At 37.7% G+C, this 18759-nt stretch overlaps 1 protein-coding gene across 1 annotated transcript in view; it reads left to right on the forward strand.

Annotated features, from left to right (window-relative positions):
- LOC122107650 (disintegrin and metalloproteinase domain-containing protein 5-like) overlaps positions 1-18759 on the forward strand; it is an 86864-nt gene that overhangs the window by 62148 nt on the left and 5957 nt on the right. The window contains exons 16-18 of the mRNA XM_042679455.1: positions 7363-7449; positions 8012-8129; positions 9778-9826. Of these exons, the coding sequence (XP_042535389.1) occupies positions 7363-7449; positions 8012-8129; positions 9778-9826 (254 nt within the window). The remainder of the gene's footprint in view (positions 1-7362; positions 7450-8011; positions 8130-9777; positions 9827-18759) is intronic.

The following is an 18759-nucleotide window of genomic DNA, read 5'->3' on the forward strand; positions in this document are numbered from 1 at the left end:
CTTTCTCTTTCAATTTCATTGAAGAGTTGGAGGAGAATTGGTGTGAGCTCTGCTTTGAAGGCCTTGTAAAATTCCGCTGTAAAACCATCTGGTCCTGGTCTTTTCTTAGCTGGGAGGTCTCTTATTACTGTTTCTATTTCAATGCTTGATATGGGCCTGTTAAGATAGTTTAACTCATCTTGGTTTAGTTTTTGCGTGTCAATATTTGCTAGGAAAAGGTCCATTTCTGTCAAGTTCTCAAACTGATTAGCATAAAGTTTTGAGAAGTATTCTAGCATAAAGTTTTGAGAAGTATTCTAGCATAAAGTTTTGAGAAGTATTCCCTTATAATGTTCTGAATCTTGCTTGTTTCCGTGGTGATGTTTCCATTCTCATCTCTGAGTTTATTAATTTGTGTATGTTCTCTTCCTTTTCTGATAAGATTTGCTAAGGGTCTGTCATTTTTGTTAAGGTTTTCGAAGAACCAACTCTTTGTTTTGTTGATTCTTTCTATAGTTTTTTTGGATTCTAATTCATTTAATTCTGATTTAATTTTGATTATCTCTTTCCGTCTACTGGATTGGGGTTTATCTTGCTGCTCTTTTTCAAGGAGGTTTAGATGTGTCATTAGATTGTTAGTTTCAGAGCTCTCCAATTTGTTGATGTAGGAGCTCAGAGCTATAAACTTGCCTCTGAGTACTGCCTTTGCTGTGTCCCAGAGGAGCTGGTAATTTGTGTGTTCATTTTTGTTGAATAGCATGAACATTTGAATTTCCTTTTAATCTCTTCCATGACCCACTCATGATTCAACAGTGTGTTGTTCAGCCTCCATGTGATATCGGACTTTCTTTGGTGGCTTTTGGTGTTGAGTTCTAATTTTATTCCCTTGTGGTCAGAGAGAATGCAAGGTATAACTTCAATGTTTCTGAATTTAGACACGTTTGCTTTGCGGCCTAAAATGTGGTCTATTTTAGAAAACGTTCCATGTGCTGCTGAGAAAAACGTGTATTCTGATGCTGCTGGGTGAAATGTTTGGTAGATGTCTGTTAAGTCTAGTTGATATATGCAGCTGTTTAGATCTGCAGTTTCTCTGTTGAGTTTTTGCCGAGTTGATCTATCTAGTGGGGAGAGTGGTGTGTTAAAATCCCCAACAATTAATGTCTTTGGATCTATATGGGATTTGAGGGAAAGTAATGTTTCTTTGATAAATTTGGGTGCTCCATTGTTTGGCGAACAGATATTTAGAATTGTAATATCCTCCTGAAGGAGGATTTAATTAGTATGTAGCGACCTTCTTTATCTCTTCTCACGAATTTTAATTTGAAGTCTATTTTATCTGATATTAGGATTGCAACTCCCGCCTGTTTATGGGGGCCATTTGCTTGGTAGATTTTGTTCCAGCCTTTAACATTGAAAATGTGTTTGTTTTTACGGGCAAGATGTGACTCCTTCAGGCAGCAGATAGAAGGGTCTTGTTTTTTAATCCAACTAGATAGTCTATGTCGCTTAATTGGAGAGTTCAGTCCGTTAACATTAAGAGATAGGACTGAGACGTATTTGGGAGTTCCTGCTATGTTATCCACCTTCTTGGGGGCTGCAAAAACTGGGTTCTTCCTATGGTTCTTGGATTCTCAGATTGGGTGCAGTTTCTTGGCCTTTATTGCGGTCTTGTTGGTTTTCTATGTGTACGGCATCTTTAAGAATCTTTCGTAGGGCTGGTTTTGTGGAGATGTATTGTTTCAATTTTTCTTTGCTATGGAAGGTTTTTATATGGCCTTCAGTTATGAAGGAGAGTTTAGCTGGGTACAGTATTCTTGGTTGATAGTTGTTTGTTTTTAGGGCATGGCATACATCATTCCAGGCTCTTCTTGCTTTGATTGTCTCTGCTGAGAAATTTGAGGTGATTCTAATTGGTTTCACTTTATAGGTGATTACCCTTTTCTCCTTGACAGCTTTAAGGATCTTTTCCTTGGTCTGAGTTGATCCTGTGTGGATTATAATGTGACAGTGGGATGTCCTATTCTGGTCTGGTCTATTTGGGGTTCTAAAGGCTTCTTGTATCTGAATAGGCCTATCTTTTTGCATGTTTGGGAAGTTCTCTGCTAGGATCCTGTTAAACAAATTTCCTAGACCATTAACTTCTGTTTCTAGGTGCTCCTCTACACCCATTATCCTTAGGTTAGGCCTTCTGATGGTGTCTTCCAGGTGTTGGATAGATCTACCATATTTCTTGGACTTGTCTTGGATGTTTGTATGTTCTTTCTCTATAATATCTAGGCTGTCTTCAATCCCTGAGATTCGATCTTCTGCATGGTCTAACCTGCTGTCAAGACTCTCTGTTTTTTATCTCTTTTCCTTCTAATTGGTCAGCTTTGATGGCTTCAAGTTCTTTGTTGAAGCTCTGTTTTAGGTCTTGTATGAATTTCTTTACTTCCTTAATTTGGTGTTCAGTGTTTGTTCTCAAATCACTTAGTTGATTGGTTATGGTTTCTTTGGACTCCCATTCCTTCTGTTGGGTTCCATTCAGCATTCCCTTTGTGGTCTCCTTGACTTCCTTCAGCTCCTTGTTAATGGATTCCATGAATGCCTTTAGTGATCTTTGTGTGTTCTCTACCTGGTCTTTCAATTCCTGTATTACTCTTTGATTAGCTTCCTCCCATTCGTGGGATTTCTGCAGTTCTATTTCCTCCCGTTCGTGGGATTCCTGCAGTTCTCTTTCAGTGTTCTCAGCCTGCTCAAGCCATTCCTCCCTTTCTCTTTGAGTATTCTCAAGTTGTTCACGCAAATCCTGTATCAGTTTTTGAGTAGCTTCCTCATGCTTATGATATTCCTGTATAAACTTTTGGGATGCCTCCTCTCTCTCCCTATCACGCTCATACAGAGTCCTTTGTAAGTTGTCAAACTTCTCATTTATCATGTTTGCCAGCAGTGTTTGTAGAGCTATTTGGGAACTCTTCTCTGGATTATTCATTATCTGTTCTGACCCTTGATTATCAAGATTGGGAATTGAGATACCCGGATTTGCCATTTTTCTTGTGTTTTTCCGGCTTACTCTGCCCATTTGAGATGAAGATAGCACCAGTTTCGTGCTAGAACACTATCTTAAGGCAACCATCAACCAAAGTTTGCATTTGTACGGTCAATAGTCTACAGATACAATCTAGTTCAACAGATACATCTATTCAACATCAAACAACTATATGTTAATGGACTTCAAACCGCAGAGAAGAATTTGGAAAACCAGAAATTATTAGGGTTAGGGAGAGATATGGGTAAAAAATAGGAATAGATTGGTGTGGGGAGGGACAGGGAGCGTTAACTATGTCCTAATCCCAATGCAGGAAATAGGTTGGGTAGGATGCAAGTCGAGAGAGAGAGAAAAAGAAGAAAGGGAAAGGGAAATGAAAAGAGCCCAGAAAAAAAATAGAAACGTAAAAATTAATGTTATTATGGAGTATAAAAGACCATCTATTTAGAGAGGAATGTGAATATATTGGGAGAAGGAGAGGGACATAGAGGAGATGTGAAAAACTTAAAAAAATGCTTAAATTATTATATAGGTATAAAGAGGTAGTACTGCTATTAAGGAATTTAAGTCTCAGACTTTTGAATTGAGTAATAAATTTGTGGATTAAGTGTACACAATGGGGGATAGGGTCTACTAGTTAACTACGGGTTTATCTGAGGATGTGCAGGACAAGAGTTAAGTCACATAAAGAAGAACAAAAGAGAGGAAAAGGTGAAAAGGATAAGAAAGGGAGAAAAAAAGATCAGAAGTTCAGTAGAGCTAGACAAAAAACAGAAAGATAATTAAGAAAGAAAGAAAAAGAGAAAGAAGACAAGAAAAGAAAGGAAAACGCACATTCACGTATTCCTAAAATAAAAATTATAAGAGGAAAAAAGTTACTGGAAAACAATTATTTTTTCAAAAAAGGCAAAAATTAAAGATTAATAAAAGTTTTAGAAAAGGAAAAAAAATTTTTTTTATATATATAAGGTACCAAAAAAAAAAAAGAAAGAAAGAAAAGAAGAAGAAGAAGAAAAAAGTTCTTTGATTTTTTTTTTGGGGGGGAGGGGTGGGAAGAATCCTGTATCTCCCTTTTGTCTGTAACCAGTCTCTTGTTGGAGTCTCTGGTCAGCTTGAGGTCCTGTGGCTTGATTGGTTTCTTAAGTCAGTTTGTTCGAACAGGCAGAAAAATGCTCTGCTTTACCCAAGATTTTGAGATCCCCCTCCCAGGTTAGTTTACTGGGAGGGTGATCTGCTTTGAGAATCACAAAAGAGGGGGATGCAATGAAGAGGCTAGGTTCTGGGTAGAGTTGAAGCCTTTCAACAAACAGTAGCTTTTCCCTGGGGCTATTTTGTGAAAAACTCACAGAGCCCAGCCTGGAGCCATTCTCAGGGTTTCTGTTTTTCAATTGATTGTGGTGGCTGCTAGAGGGAGGGACAGCCTCTGGCTCTGGTTACCCAGTGGGGAAAGCCACTCCTATGGCTGGCGCCTGAGCTGGGTGACTTTTCCCTGGATGGAGTTGAGTCTGGCAGGTCACTTAGCGTTAAGTTCTTGTGACCTGCTAAATGACTCATTTTATTCCAAGGCCTGAGCTGGAGCTAGCAGCTCCTCCGAGCTTTGAAGGTATCCAAGATGGAGATCTCCGGTACTGGGGGGGAGGGGTGGCCTTCCCTCCTCTGCTCCCTGAGAAGGAGTGAGGACGTCCGGCTTCTACTCACACCGAGTCTTGGTTCCTGGGTCGTCTCTGGTCTGCAAACTGCAGGATGAAGTTGTCCGCTCCTTGTCGGTTCTTGCTGGTGTTGAGTAGAATCCACTCACCCGCTGCATCTGGCTCCTTCGTCCTGGACTCTCTGTGGCTCAGGTATGGCCGCCGCCGCCGCAGACACTGCTGCCGCGGCCGCGGTGGCTGCTGGCAAGCGCTCAGATGTGTCTCCTTGCCTTGGCTTCCCCTCTCTTGCCTAACTCTCTGTCCTGTGATGGCACACTTGGTGTGATTCTCTGGCTTAGGACTGTTCACTGGAACTCTAAAACTGCTTTCTATGCGAGAGCTTGTTCAGATTCCAGCTTCTCCTCCGCCATCTTCCCGGAACCTCACGTTTGTTTTCTTAATGGCTGCCATTCTGACTGGAATGAGGTAGAGTCCTACTATGGTTTTAACTTGCAGTTTCTTTTATGGCTAGACGTATTTAACCTTTCTTTGTGTACTTACAAGCCAGTTGTTTTCCTTTTACTGAGAACTGTCCAGTTCATTTGCCCAATTATTAATTAAATTGTTCTTTTATTGTTTATTTCTGAGTTATTTGTATATTCTGGATGCTAATCACTTTTCCCATTGAATAGTTGGTAAACAGTTTCTCCTATTCTGGGGTTACATACTGAGAGAAAACCACCAAGCCTGCCTTGTGTGTGAAGATGGGATATCACTAACTTTTGTTTGGGCTAGTTTTGAACCACATCCTTCTGGAGTTGTGTCTCCCACGTACTGGGATTATAAGCACAAATTTGAATTTGGAAGTTGAATCTTCTTAGGTATTTCAGTTAAAACTATTAGCATCAAGACACACACACACACACACACACACACACACACACACACACACACACACACACGCTGTTACTCATTTAGCCTGTTATTGGGCAGTAGGTTGTTAAAGCTGGTTCAAAATACTTTGGTATTTAGAGGCATTTGGAAAAAGAATATTGGGTTACAATTGCTGGGTTCAGTGAAAAAACTGTTAAATGTCTGTCCTGTCTTATAATTCAGAGTTATCTTTTCATTGGGATCAAAATCATTTCTGTATCTGCCAGGCAAACTGCATTTCAACATTCCACAGAAAGTCTAGAGTCTTCTCAGTGGTAACTAGCAAGTAAAACAAAATCATGTTCCATTGGATTATGAAATATTTAGTGAGTCTAAAGTATCTTTAAATTTGACATTGAAGAAGCACATTCAGTTTTTGTATTTACAAGTCATACAGCATTCCATTAATATGTTATTAGTGCTTTCAACACCTTTTAAAAAATTATCTCAAGTATTTATTCCAGATACAGAAAGCTAACATGCTATAATTACATGGTTAAGACAAATTTTTAAATATGATATCTCATGTTAGCTACTAGTCATTAAAACTTAGGTTGTGAAAAACTTCATATATTTGAGTTGTAGAGCTGTTCAACATTTATTTACTTATTTTTGTGCCTTTGTAGGGTTTGAACTCAGAGCCTGTTTGTTGCCCTTGAGCTTTAGCTTTTTTTTCCCTTCAAGGCTAGTACTCTATCATGAAGCAACAGCTTCATGGCTTTTTGGTGCTGTCTGGACTTGCTACGAACCATGATCTTCAGATCTAACTTCTTGAGTAGCTAGGATTATAGGCATGAGCCACCGATGATCAGCTCAACGTATTTAATGATGCATAACTATACTGAGGAAATATTTTAAGTGAAAACAATTATGTCCAGGATGATCTCAAATTTCCATGTAAAATAGAAATAGGCTAGCATGAATTCCAAAATGTTAATAGTAATTATCTGCTTATTGTGCTGCTTTTCTATTTTTCTAACTTTCTCCACATTCATAGAACTATTGGGAAAGGAACTAAATAAGTCCACAATGTGTGTCCATGCCAACTTTTTTAAACAGTAATATTATCTTTCAATAATTTATACAGAGTATTTGATGTTCTGAAATATGTAGTAAGTGTTTTCCCTCTATGAATGAATAGATTTTCAGAAAAGATCTGAAGATCTCTTATGAATAATAGTTCTGAATAAGATTTGTGGTCAAGCACTTTTATTTGTTTTGACAATCATATTTTTATATATCTTACCATTGGAATGTTTCCCTTGTCCTATCACCTCCTATAATTGTCTGATATCCTTCTTTCTCTTTTGTTTTTCATATGAAATAGTCAGCCATCCTCTTTTGTCTTTTGGTATTAAGACTTCCCCCTCTTACCTTTCAGTTCTCCACCTTGCTGTGCATGGCACTGTTGTCAGTCTCCCTTGGGCTGTTGATAACAGTGATCTCTGGTGGAGACCACTTCTTTCAGGGCTCTTCAGATAATTAATGTGAGGCCATAAGATTCATCAGTTGATGTCTCCAATGATTTATCTTTCCAAAACAGTTTCTAATGCTAGACTTAAGAATATAAAACTACCAGCTCCTTACATAATGATGACAATCTGAAGGTATATTAGTTATTTCAGGGGAGTCACAAAGTACTTTATCATTGTATTCTCATAGATTTTGATGCCAATTCTGGATAATATGAATTCTGGGATTCTTTCTCTTAAAATTCCTTACATGCTATTTCTGCAATAAACCTGTTTGCCTGACTCCATTTTTTTTTTTTTACTTCTTTTTGCTTTGCCTTAGTATTGTGACAAAATGAGATGTAAAGAAGTGCGATATCTTATAAACTATCAAAAGTGTAACGTTACTAGAGATTGCAATGACCGTGGGGTAAGTCACAATAGTGTTCATTTCAACAATACTTTTAACACTGTAATGAGCAATTGGGAGCTTTAAAAAATATTTGCATTTTAGTCACCATTATATTTTGTGGTATCATTTAACAACCTATAATATAAAGGGAAAACATTTCAAATGATAATGTGTAAAAGATGTGTATAAAATTTCCTGTATACACTGGGTGGATATGCTAAAAGGACAGATGGCTTTGTGTTGTTATCATGGAAGGAAAGTATTTCTATTTTTACACAGAGAAGACACTATAAAAAGTAATTAGAATGTTAGTCTTGCTAGTTTATTTACACTCTGAACTATTGTGGGAAATGAGTAGGAATTGTAAGGTATTTGAATCTGGCTATAATAAGGATTAGAGTGGATTTGGCAATGGAAACTTTCTTTAGGAAGTTTCCATACTTTGTATGGAAATCTCAAGTAGAAATTGAGTTTGTCTAACAATCTCTAAGATGAGATGCTTTGTGGGAAAAGTATAGACTCTAAGGACCAATAAGAAGCTCTCTCTCTACAAAGACTCTTCTACTTTTTTTTATTCCAGCTGTGCAACAACTTTAACCACTGCCACTGTTCTGAAGGATATACCCCTCCAGAATGCAAGCCAATGAGAGGAGGGTTTGGAAGTATTGATGATGGTCACAAAATCACAACTAAAATAGGTTAGTGACCTTACAATGGCATTGATTAAATATGACATGCAAGAAAAGGAATTGTAGGTTTGAGGCTAGATTGAAAACAACTCTGACAACAAAACTGTTATTTTATTTGTGAGGTTAAAAATGATACACCTGACTGTATAGGTTTGTATTGTCAAAGAAAAAGTATATCCAGTATCAGGCAATTTTAAAAGTAGGAATCTCATTATATATAATTTGAGTATTACTTGGAATTGTCTCAAATATTCCTAATGCAAAATAGCATCACTATTCATTATATTGAGGGCCTTGAAATCTTCCAGACTTCATGGTTGTTTTGGAGCTATTAGGTTATCTTTGAAATTTTCCATTTTGCATCCTACCTTGGCTACTCTGAGTAGTTTCTTTAAATTAAACAGATATGAATGTAATGGAATAACTAGAGGACATCCCCTGGTTCTTTAAGGTGTTGAGTCTACTCAAAATAGCTAGGAAGGAATAGTGTGCTCACAGCTGAAATCCTAGCTACTCAGGAGGCTGAGATCTGAGGATTGCAGTTTGAAGCTAACCAGGGTAGGAAAGCCCTTGAGACTCCAATTAAGCACCATGAAGCTATGGCTAAACTGCTAGAGTCTTGAGTAAAGAAGTTCATGGAGAGTGCCTGCTAAGTAAGTAAATAAGAAAGTAAGTAGGAGGGCTGGCAATGTGGCTTAGTGGTAGAGTGCTTACCTAGTATGCATGAAGCCCTGGGTTTGATCCTCAGCACCACATAAACCGAAAAGTCTGGAAGAGGTACTGTGGCACAAGTGGTAGAGTATTAGCCTTGAGCAAAAGAAGCTCAGGGATAGTGCCCAGCCCTGAGTTCAAAAGCCCCAGCACTGGCAAAAGGTAAAAAAATGTAAGTAACCTATAGGATAATCTTATCAGATGAGCTGAAAAGCTCAAACACTATGTACATAAGATCATATCAGATGATGCTAAGTGAAATGAATCCCAAGATATGGACACAAGATTTTTTTTTGTTTCTTTTCAATGTTCTTCCTATGATGTATCCGCTGTTGTCACTGTACTTGATTTTAGTAGCTGCATCTTGTATATACATTTGTCTAATCTGGGGAGAGGAAGGGGAATAACAAATGGAACAAGGACACAGGATGACCATTGCAACAATGATACCCACAGGACAGTATATTGGAAAACACACTTTACAACATCAGGTTGGGGGGGAGTTGGAGGGGATGGGGAGGAGTGTGGGAAGTGGGGGAGGGAAGGGATAGTGGTACAACAACAAGGGAAGGGGTTAACAATGATCTACAAGAAATGTACTCATTGCCTTACTCATGTAACTGCAACCCCTCTATACAGCATCTTTACCATAAAATAAAATTATAAACCAGGTAAGCAAGTAAATAAATAAATAAATAGGAAATTTGGCAAATTGTCTACACTGCCCAATTTCCTTTTGAGGCCTTTCCAAATAAATATCTATGGAAAACTTCAATAGACTTCTTTGTAGTTAGACTGCATAACATGACCAGTTTTGTAAACTTTTAAAATGGTGATAATAAGGCTTGAACTCAGAGTCTTATGCTTACTAGGCAGTTGCTCTAACACTTGAACCACACTTCTAGCTTTTTGCCTTTGAGGTGAAAGTCTTGTGTTATTGCTTAAGCTACCCTGGGCTGTGATCCTCCTAACCTGTACTTCGTCCTGTTGACAAGGTAACGGTCACAGACTACTTAGCCGTTTGCTAAGATAGTCCTATGAACTTATTCCTGTACTGGCCTCCACTGTGATCCCTTGTCTTTCTGCCTTTCAAGTAGCTAGAGTTGAGTCAATGTGTCTGGGAAGCTGATCAAGCTTTTAGAAATATATTGAAATTATGTAGGCCATATTATTATAAATTCTTTAGGAGCACAAATGTAACACTTTAAAAATATAATAGAAATAATTAAATAAGTTTTGCCTACATATGATTATAAAAACAAGGGTCATGCCTCTGTTTGACTTACAATAGAGCCAAATATTCTTAAAAAAATTTTTTTATTGTAAAGATACTGTAAAGAGGGGTTACAGTTACATGAGTTAAGGCAATGAGTACATTTCTTATTGAGCATTGTTTCCAAGTTTTCCATTCCCTAACAAATGGGATGGTGTCATTCTTTCTGATGGAGGCACATGATTTTCTTGATCCATTCATCTACTGAGGGGCATCTAGGTTGGTTGAAATCTTAGCAATGGTGAATAATAAACATAGTTGTGCGGGTAGCTTTAGTAAGGCCTTGTTTGTGATCTCTTTAAGTCTTTAGCCCACTTATCAATCGGGCGCTTATTTCTTTGAGGATTTGTTGTTGGGGGATTTAAGTTTTTGAATTCGAAGTATGCTTCAGATATGATGCCCTTGTCTGTTCTATGGCTAGTGAAAATCTTCTCCCAATCCATGGGCTTTCTATTGATCTTGCTTGTTATGTCCTTTGCCAAGAAGCTCTGCAGTTTCATGCAATCCCATTTGTCCAGGCTTTCTTTGATTTGCTGTGTTTCTGGGTCTTTATTAAGAAAATTTCAGCCTGTGCCAAGCAGACCTAGGGTTTCTCCTATTCCATCCTGTAATATTTTCAGGGTGTCTGCTTTGACTTCGAGGTCTCTGATCCATTTGGAGTTGATCCTAGTACAGAGTGATATATAAGGATCTAGCTTTAGTTTTCTACAGGTGTTGAATGAATTTTGTCAGCACCATTTCCTGACAAGCTGTCTTTCTTCTATTTTTTTTTAGCTCCCTTATTGAAGATTAGGTGGCTATAGGTCTGTGGGTTCATTTCTGGGTCTTCAGTTCTATTTCATTTGTCCTCAGGTCTGTTCTAGTGCCAGTAACAAGCTGTTTTGAATTACTCTGGCTTTGTAGTAGAGTTTGAAGTTTAGTATTGATATTCCTCCAGCACTGTTCATTCTGCTAAGGGTCTTTTATTGCTCCATATGAAGTTTTGGATTGCTTATTTTATTTCATTGAAGAATGAGGTTGGGATATTGATAGGTCTTGCATTGAATTTGGCAGTATTGCCATTTTCACAGTGTTAATCTTCCCAATCCAGGAGCATGAGAGGTTTTTCTACTTCCTTAGTTCTGCTTTAATTTCCTTTTTCAGGTTTTTAAAGTTTTCATCATAGAGGTCCTACACCTCTTTAGTTAACTCCTAGCTATTTTATTTTTTGTGGGCTATTAGAAAAGGAGTTACTTTCCTGATTCAGCCACACGCTTCTTGTTATTAGCATACAGAAAAGCCATTGATTTTGGGGGGGTTCATTTTATACCCTGCTACTTTGCCAAAGTTTTGGATCAGCTCCAGTAACTTAGGAGTGGAGTCCATGGGATTCTTTAAATACAAGATCATGTCATCTGCAAAGAGGGGAAGTTTTACTTCATCTTTCCCTATTTGGATTCCCTTTATGTTTGCTTCTTGTCTTATTGCTCTAGCTAGGCATTCTAATACTAGGTTGAAGAGGAGTGGAGAGAGCTGACATCCTTGTCTCATTCCTGAATTTAGAGGAAATGGGTTTAACTTTTTGCCATTAAGTATAATTCTGCCTGTAGGTTTGTCATATTTAGTCTTTATTATAATGAGGAATGTTCCATGGATTCCTATTTTTTCCAGAGCTTTCATCATAAAGGGTGTTGGATCTTGTCAAATGCTCTTTCTGCATCTATTGAGATAATCATGTCGTTCTTTTCCTTGCTCTTGTTGATGTGATGAGTTATATTAATTGATTTGTGAATATTGAACCAGCTTTGCATCCCTGAAATTGGTCCTGTTTGTTCATAATGTATGCTTTTGTTTATGAGTTGTTGAAGTCGATTGGCCAAAATTTTGTTGAGAAGTTTTGTATTGATGTTCATCAAAGAAATGAGTCTGTAGTTCTATTTCTTTGATGAGCTCCTGCCTGATTTTGGGATGAGGTTTGTAATGGCTTCATAGAAAGAGTTTGGTAGTGAACTTTCACTTTCATTTTCATTGAAGATTTGGAGGAGTATTGATGTGAGTTCTAGTTTGAAGACCTTGTAGAATTCAGCTGCAAATCCATCTGGTCCTGGGCTTTTCTTAGGTAGTAGGTCTCTTATTGCTGTTTCGATTTTGATGTTTGATATGGGTCTTTTAAGTTGGTTTAAATCATCTTGGTTCAGTTTGAGCATGTCAATATTTGCTAGAAATTCATCCATTTCTTCCAGATTCTTGAACTTATTAGCATAAAGGTTTGAGCAGAATTTCCTCATAATGTCCTGAATCTCGGTTATTTCTGTAGTGATATTTCCATTCTCATCTCTGAGTTTGCTTATTTGGGTGTGTTCTCTTCCTTTTCTGATAAGATTTGCTAAGAGTCTGTCAATTTTGTTCATTTTTTTTTGAAAAACCAACTCTTTATTTTGTTGATTCTCTCTCTGGATTTTTTTTGACTCTTAATTCATTTAATTCTGATTTTAATTATTTTTTTCCATCTACTGGATTGGGGTTTAGCTTTTTGCCTTTTTCAAGGAGCCTCAAGTGCCTCGTTAAATTGTTGGTTTCAGATCTCTCCAATTTGTTGGTATAGGAACTCAGAGCTATAAACTTGCCTTTGAGTACTGTCTTTACTATGTTCCAGAGGAGCTGGTAATTTGTGCGTTCATTTTTGTTAAATAGCATGAACATTTGAATTTCCTTTCTAATCTCTTCATGACTCACTGGTGGTTCAACAGTGTGTTGTTCATCCTCCCTTTGTTAGAGGATTTTCTTTTGTGGCTTTTAGTGTTGAATTCTAATTTACTCCCTTGTGGTCTGAGAGAATATAAGGAATAATTTCAATGTTTCTGAATTTGGACAAATTTTCTTTGTGACCTAAAATGTGGTTTATTTTTGGAGAATGTTCCATGTGCTGCTGAGAAGAATGTGTATTCTGATGCTGCTGGGTGAAATATTCAGTAGATGTCTGTTAAGTCTAGTTGGTCTATGCAGTTGTATAGGGCTGAGGTTTCTCTGTTGAGATTTTGCCAGGTTGATCTATCCAGTGGGGATAATGGTATGTTAAAGTCTCTGACAATTAATGTCTTTGGATCTATGTGAGATTCTAGGGATTGTAGTGTTTCTTGGATAAATTAAGTTGCTCTGTTGTTTGGTGAATAGATATTTAGAATTGTAATGTCCTCCTGAAGGAGAGATCCCTTAATTAATATGTAATGTCCTTCTTTTTCTCATCTCACTTAATTTATTTATTTTTTTCATTTTTTTCTTTCTTTTTTTATGGTGAAAATACCATACAGAGGGGTTACAATTACATGGACAAGATAATGAGTACATTTCTTATCAAGCATTGTTGCCTCTTCCTTTGTTTCCCTTTCCCATCCCTTCCTATATCCCCCCATCCCCCCTACCCGATCCTCCCCCCCTCCCTATCACTTATTTTAATTTGAAATATTTTATCTGATATTAGGATTGCAACTCCTGCCTGGTTGTCGGGGCCATTTGCTTGGTAGATTTTATTCCTGCCTTTCACTTTCAGAATACGTTTCTTTTGTGGGCAAGGTGTGTGTCTTGAAAGCAGCAGACAGAAGGATCTTGCTTTTTGATCCAACTAGACAATCTATGTCACTTAATTGGAGAGTTAAGCCCATTAATATTGAGAGTTAGGACTGAGAAGTGCTTGGTAGTTCCTTCCATGTTATCCCATTTTTTAGGGACTATGTCAACCAGTTCTTCCTATGATTCTCATATTCTCTGTTTGGGTGTCATTTCTTGGCCTTTATCACACTCTTGTTGGTTTTCTATGTGTAGGACATCTTTCAGTATCTTTTGTAATGCTGGTTTGTTGGAGATCTGTTGTTTCAATTTTTCTTTGCTATGGTAGCTTTTTATTCATCTGTCGATTATGAAGAAGAGTTTAGTTGGGTACAGTATTCTTGGTTGATACTTCTTTGTCTTTAGGGTGTGGCATACATCATTTCAGTCTCTTTTTGCTTTCATGGTCTCTGTTGGACATCTGTTATTCTGATTGGTTTCCCTTTATAGGTGATTGATTTTTTTTTTTCTCCCTTACAGCTTTAAGGATCCTTTTCTTGGTCTCTGTTGATCCTGTGTGGATTACAATGTGGTAGTGGGATGTCTTGTTCTGGTCTGGTCTATTTGGGGTTCTAAAGGCTTCTTGTACCTGGATGGGCCTATCTTTTTGCATGTTTGGGCAGTTCTCTTCTAGGATACTGTTAATTAATTTCCTAGATTGTTAACTTCTGCCTCTCAGCCCTCCTTTACACTCATTAGCTTTAAATTAGGCCTTCTGATGGTGTTTTTTATATGTTGAATAGATCTAACATATTTCTTGGATTTGTCTTGGATAGTTGTATGTTCTTTCTCTATAACACCTAGGCTGTCTTCAGTCCCCGAGATTCAATCTTCTGCATGGTCTAACCTACTGTCAAGACTTTATACATTGTTTATCATTTCCTTTTGTTCTAATTGGTCAGATTTGATGACTTCAAATTCTTTGTTGGATCTTTATTTTAGATCTTGTATGGACTTCTTTACTTCCTTAATTTGTTTTTCAGTGTTCATTCTCAAATCCCTTAGTTGATTGATTATAGTTTCATTGGAGTCCCTTTTCTTCTGTTGGGCTTCATGTTCACAAATTCCTCTATTAATACTTGGTTAGCCTTATTATGCTTATGCACTTCCCTGTCCTGCTCACACAGAGCCCTTTGCAGGCTTTCGATCTTTTCATTCAGCATGTTTACCAGTAGTGTTTGTAGAGCATTTTGGGAGTTCTCCTCTGGATTATTGGTTAACTGCTCTTTTGCATGATTACCATGAGGTATCTGGACTTGATATTTTTCTTGTGTTTCTACAGTTTATTCTACCCATTTGGGTATGAAAATAAAAGCAACAAAGGAGGAGGTAAGAGTGGTCAATAGGAAATGTACTCATTACCTTACTCATGTAACTGTAACCCCTCTGTACACTATTTTTACAATAAAAAACTAATAAAAAATTTAAAAAAGAAAGTAAACCAATTCCACACTAGAACAGTATTTTTAAGGCAAGCATCAACCCAGAGACCTGTAGTTGTCCAGATTGACAGAATGAATACAGATACAATCTAGTTCAACAACAGACAGCTAGGGATCAGTGTTCTAAGAAATTCAAAGAAGGAGTCAGGGACCAGAAATAGATAGGTCTAGGGAGAATTATGAGGAGAAAATAAGATTAGAAGAATGTGGGGAGGGAAAGGGAGAAAGGGAAAATAAGGACCTAAATTCAGAGAGAGGAAAAAGAGAAAAGGAAAGGAAAAGAGAGATACAGTAAAAGGAAAAAAAAAATAAAAAAATTAAGAATGAAACACTTAAAAATTATATAAGTATAAAGAAATAATAGCACAATTAAAGAGGTTAAGGCTGAGAGTTTTTGAATTGAGTAATCAATATCTGAATTAAGCATGCACACAATGAAATTTAAGATCTAATAATTGAAGACAGGTATGTATCTGGTGATGAACAGAACAGCAATTAAGCAAAGCAAAAAAAGTAAAAGGACAAAAAGGGAAAAGACTAAAAAGAGAATTAAAAAATAAAAACGATGAAAAAATAGAAAACAAATTAAAAAAAACTTAAAAAAATTAGGGGGGATATCTTGTATCTCCCCTATGTCTGTAATTAGTTTCTTGGTGGAGTCTCTGCTTTGTTTGTGGTGTTTGGTTTTCCTGTGACTTAGTTGGTTTCTCAAATCAGTTTGTTTGAGCAGGCAGAATGAAGCTCTGCCTTACCAGGACTTTTTGACCTTCCTCCTAGGCTAGTTCAGTGGGAGGGATATGTGTTTTGAGTGTCACAAAAGAAGGAGGTGGCTGTTTCCTCTAGCTTGGAGTTGCTGTGAGGGAGCTAGGTTGTGGGTAGGGTTCTGACTTGTCCACAATCAGAAGCTTTTCCCTGACAGGCTAGTTCCTGAGACACTCATGCAGCCCAGTCTGGGGCCAGTCTTAGGATTTATGCTGTCCGGTTTCCAATTGTTTTTCTTTTACCCTCCAGCAACTGGAGTTGCTGCCTGTGCTGCAGAGGGGTGGGGCCACCTCTGGCTCTGTTTACCCAGTGAAGAAAGTCATCAAACCTTGGGCAGAGCTTTCTCTACCTAGGAAGAACAACTTTCCCTGGAGGTAGAGCTGAGCTCTGCAGGTCAGGTTCCTTTCACCTGTTGAATGGCTCCCATTGTCTTCTTCCCAGGCCTAGTTATGTGCTAGTTGCTCTGGCCAGGTCTTTGTCAATATCAAACATGGAGTTCTTCTCCAGTAGTGGGGGAGTGGCTGCCTTCCCAATGCTGCCTGTGAGAAGGAGTGGGACTGTCTTGTGGGGTACTAACGACTTTCCCTTGGTTTCTCGGCTATGCATAGCTGCTGCTGCCACAGTGGACACTGGCAAATGCCAGTGTCCTTAAACAAGCTGTCTGGAATTTTCCTCTCTGGCTAAACTCTCTGTACTATGATGGCATACTTGGTGTAACTCTCTAGCCTTAGATTTTTCACTGGAACACTAAAACTGGTTTCTATGTAAGATCTTGTTTAGCCCCTAGCTTCTCTTCAGCCATCTTCCTCCAGGCTCTAGAATCAAATATTCTTATTCTTTCTGTTTCATTTCTAATTATGTATCTCTTAACCCTTTCAGCCTTTAAGTAATTCTTTATATGTTTTATAAAACTTCTTTCTTTCTTCCTTCCTTCCTTCCTTCCTTCCTTCCTTCCTTCCTTCCTTCCTTCCTTCCTTCCTTCCTTCCTTCCTTCCTTCCTTCCTTCCTTCCTTTCTTCCTTCCTTCCTTCCTCTCTTCCTCCCTCCCTCCTTCCTTCCCTTCCTCCTTCCTTGCCTTCTTTCTCTTTCTTTTACATTTTTGATTACAGGATGCCTAATGTTGTATATCAGTTGGGCTCAGTAAATCTGACCTCCTTTTATCTACTCTCCAGTACTCCACATCACTTCCACCCTCTATTAACCTTTACTTTGTGTTCATGTTGATCTATTTTACCTCCTACCTATGATGCTAAACATAAACATTTCTCTGTGTGACTTTAATTTGCTTAATATAAAATTTAGCTTCTCTCTAGACCACCTAACTATTGTGAAGAAACTAATATTTCTATTTTACTTTACTCCTATTTTTCCAGTTTTCCATTTCTCCATGCACTTAAAAATGACAGAACACCACCACCATCATCATCATGATCAATCTTTAAATAGTTATACAAAGGGATACAACATATCTCATAAATTCATGTAGTCATTAACTGACTACAATGCATCTTGATCAGAGTCAACTCTTCTATTCTCCTCCATCTCTCTCCCAACCCTACCCATCCCCTTCAATTTCCTAGCTCCATTTTTACATATGTGCACATCGAATATTATGACTGTATTCACCTACCCTTCCTCTTGCCATTTGTCTGCAACTTTGCCCCTCAAACTTTCCCCAGACCTCAACAACACATGTTCTAGTTGCCTGGTAATCATTTTGTTAAACTGTAAGTTAGTTGTTCACAGTGGTTGCACCATTGGACTCCTCCTCTGTATATAACACTATATTTTAGTTTTTCTGTATATTCCTGTATATTATCTTATGTACATTTTCATATATAGTTTTAATTTAGACCAAATTTCTAAATCTGAGAGAAAACATGTGCCTTGACTGAGCACTGACTTACTTCTGAGCCTGACTTACTTCATTTAACAATTTTTCTCAAGTCCATCCATCACCCTGTGAACAATAAGGCTTTTTTATCAAAAAAAAAAAAAAAGACTAACCTTCTTGATAGGCACTGACAGCTCACATATGTCATCCTAGTTATTCAGGAGGCTCAGATCTGAGCATCACCATTCAAAGCCAGGCCAAGCAGGAAAGTTTGTGAAACTCTTATCTCCAGTTAAGCACTAAAAAAGCTAGAAGTGGAGGTGTGGTTCAAATGGTAGAGTACTAGCCTTGAGGAAAAGAAGCTCAGGGACAGCACCTAGGCCCAGAGTTCAAATATCAGGACTAGTGGGAAAAAAAAGAATAACCTTCTTGTCCAACAAGGAAATTTTATGGCAACCTGGTATTAAAGCATACTTTCTTTTTCTGGCATCAGTTGCATTCATTTTGTTTATGCATATGGAAGCCATCTCTTTCTATTTTATAAAGTTAAAACAGACATCTCTTTGAGTGTTCCTTCACCTATTGAGGAAACAAGTGACTAAAAGCTTTTGTTAGGAAGTGTCCTCTCTATGTCAATGAGTGACCTGCCTTCAAGCGAAATGAACCAGGTATGCATTCCACTTTGCAGGGAAAGTCTTCCCTCACTGTAACTATAGACTAAATTTTCTGCTGTGAGTTAAATATACAGGGAGATGAGAAAAATTCTATTTTGTATTTGCTGAAAATATCAGGAGTCTTTCTCATTTTGTAACAGGGAATTGTCTTATTTCATTGTCATAAAACATGGTCCTTATTTCTGTCTGAGACCTCACCAGAAACACTTTTACTGTATTCATATTCATACTCACACTCTGTTCATGATTCTTTCTATGCATATTCTATAAGATGTGGGTGGTCTCCCCTGTCTTTTTTTTATTTTTTCTCTTAGCCTTTGCCAGAATTACTCTTCCAACATTGGCATTTCTGCATTTCT

Source organism: Dipodomys spectabilis, unplaced genomic scaffold (genome assembly GCF_019054845.1).
Source record: "Dipodomys spectabilis isolate Male_0828 unplaced genomic scaffold, ASM1905484v1 ptg000052l, whole genome shotgun sequence".
Lineage (NCBI taxonomy): Eukaryota > Metazoa > Chordata > Mammalia > Rodentia > Heteromyidae > Dipodomys > Dipodomys spectabilis.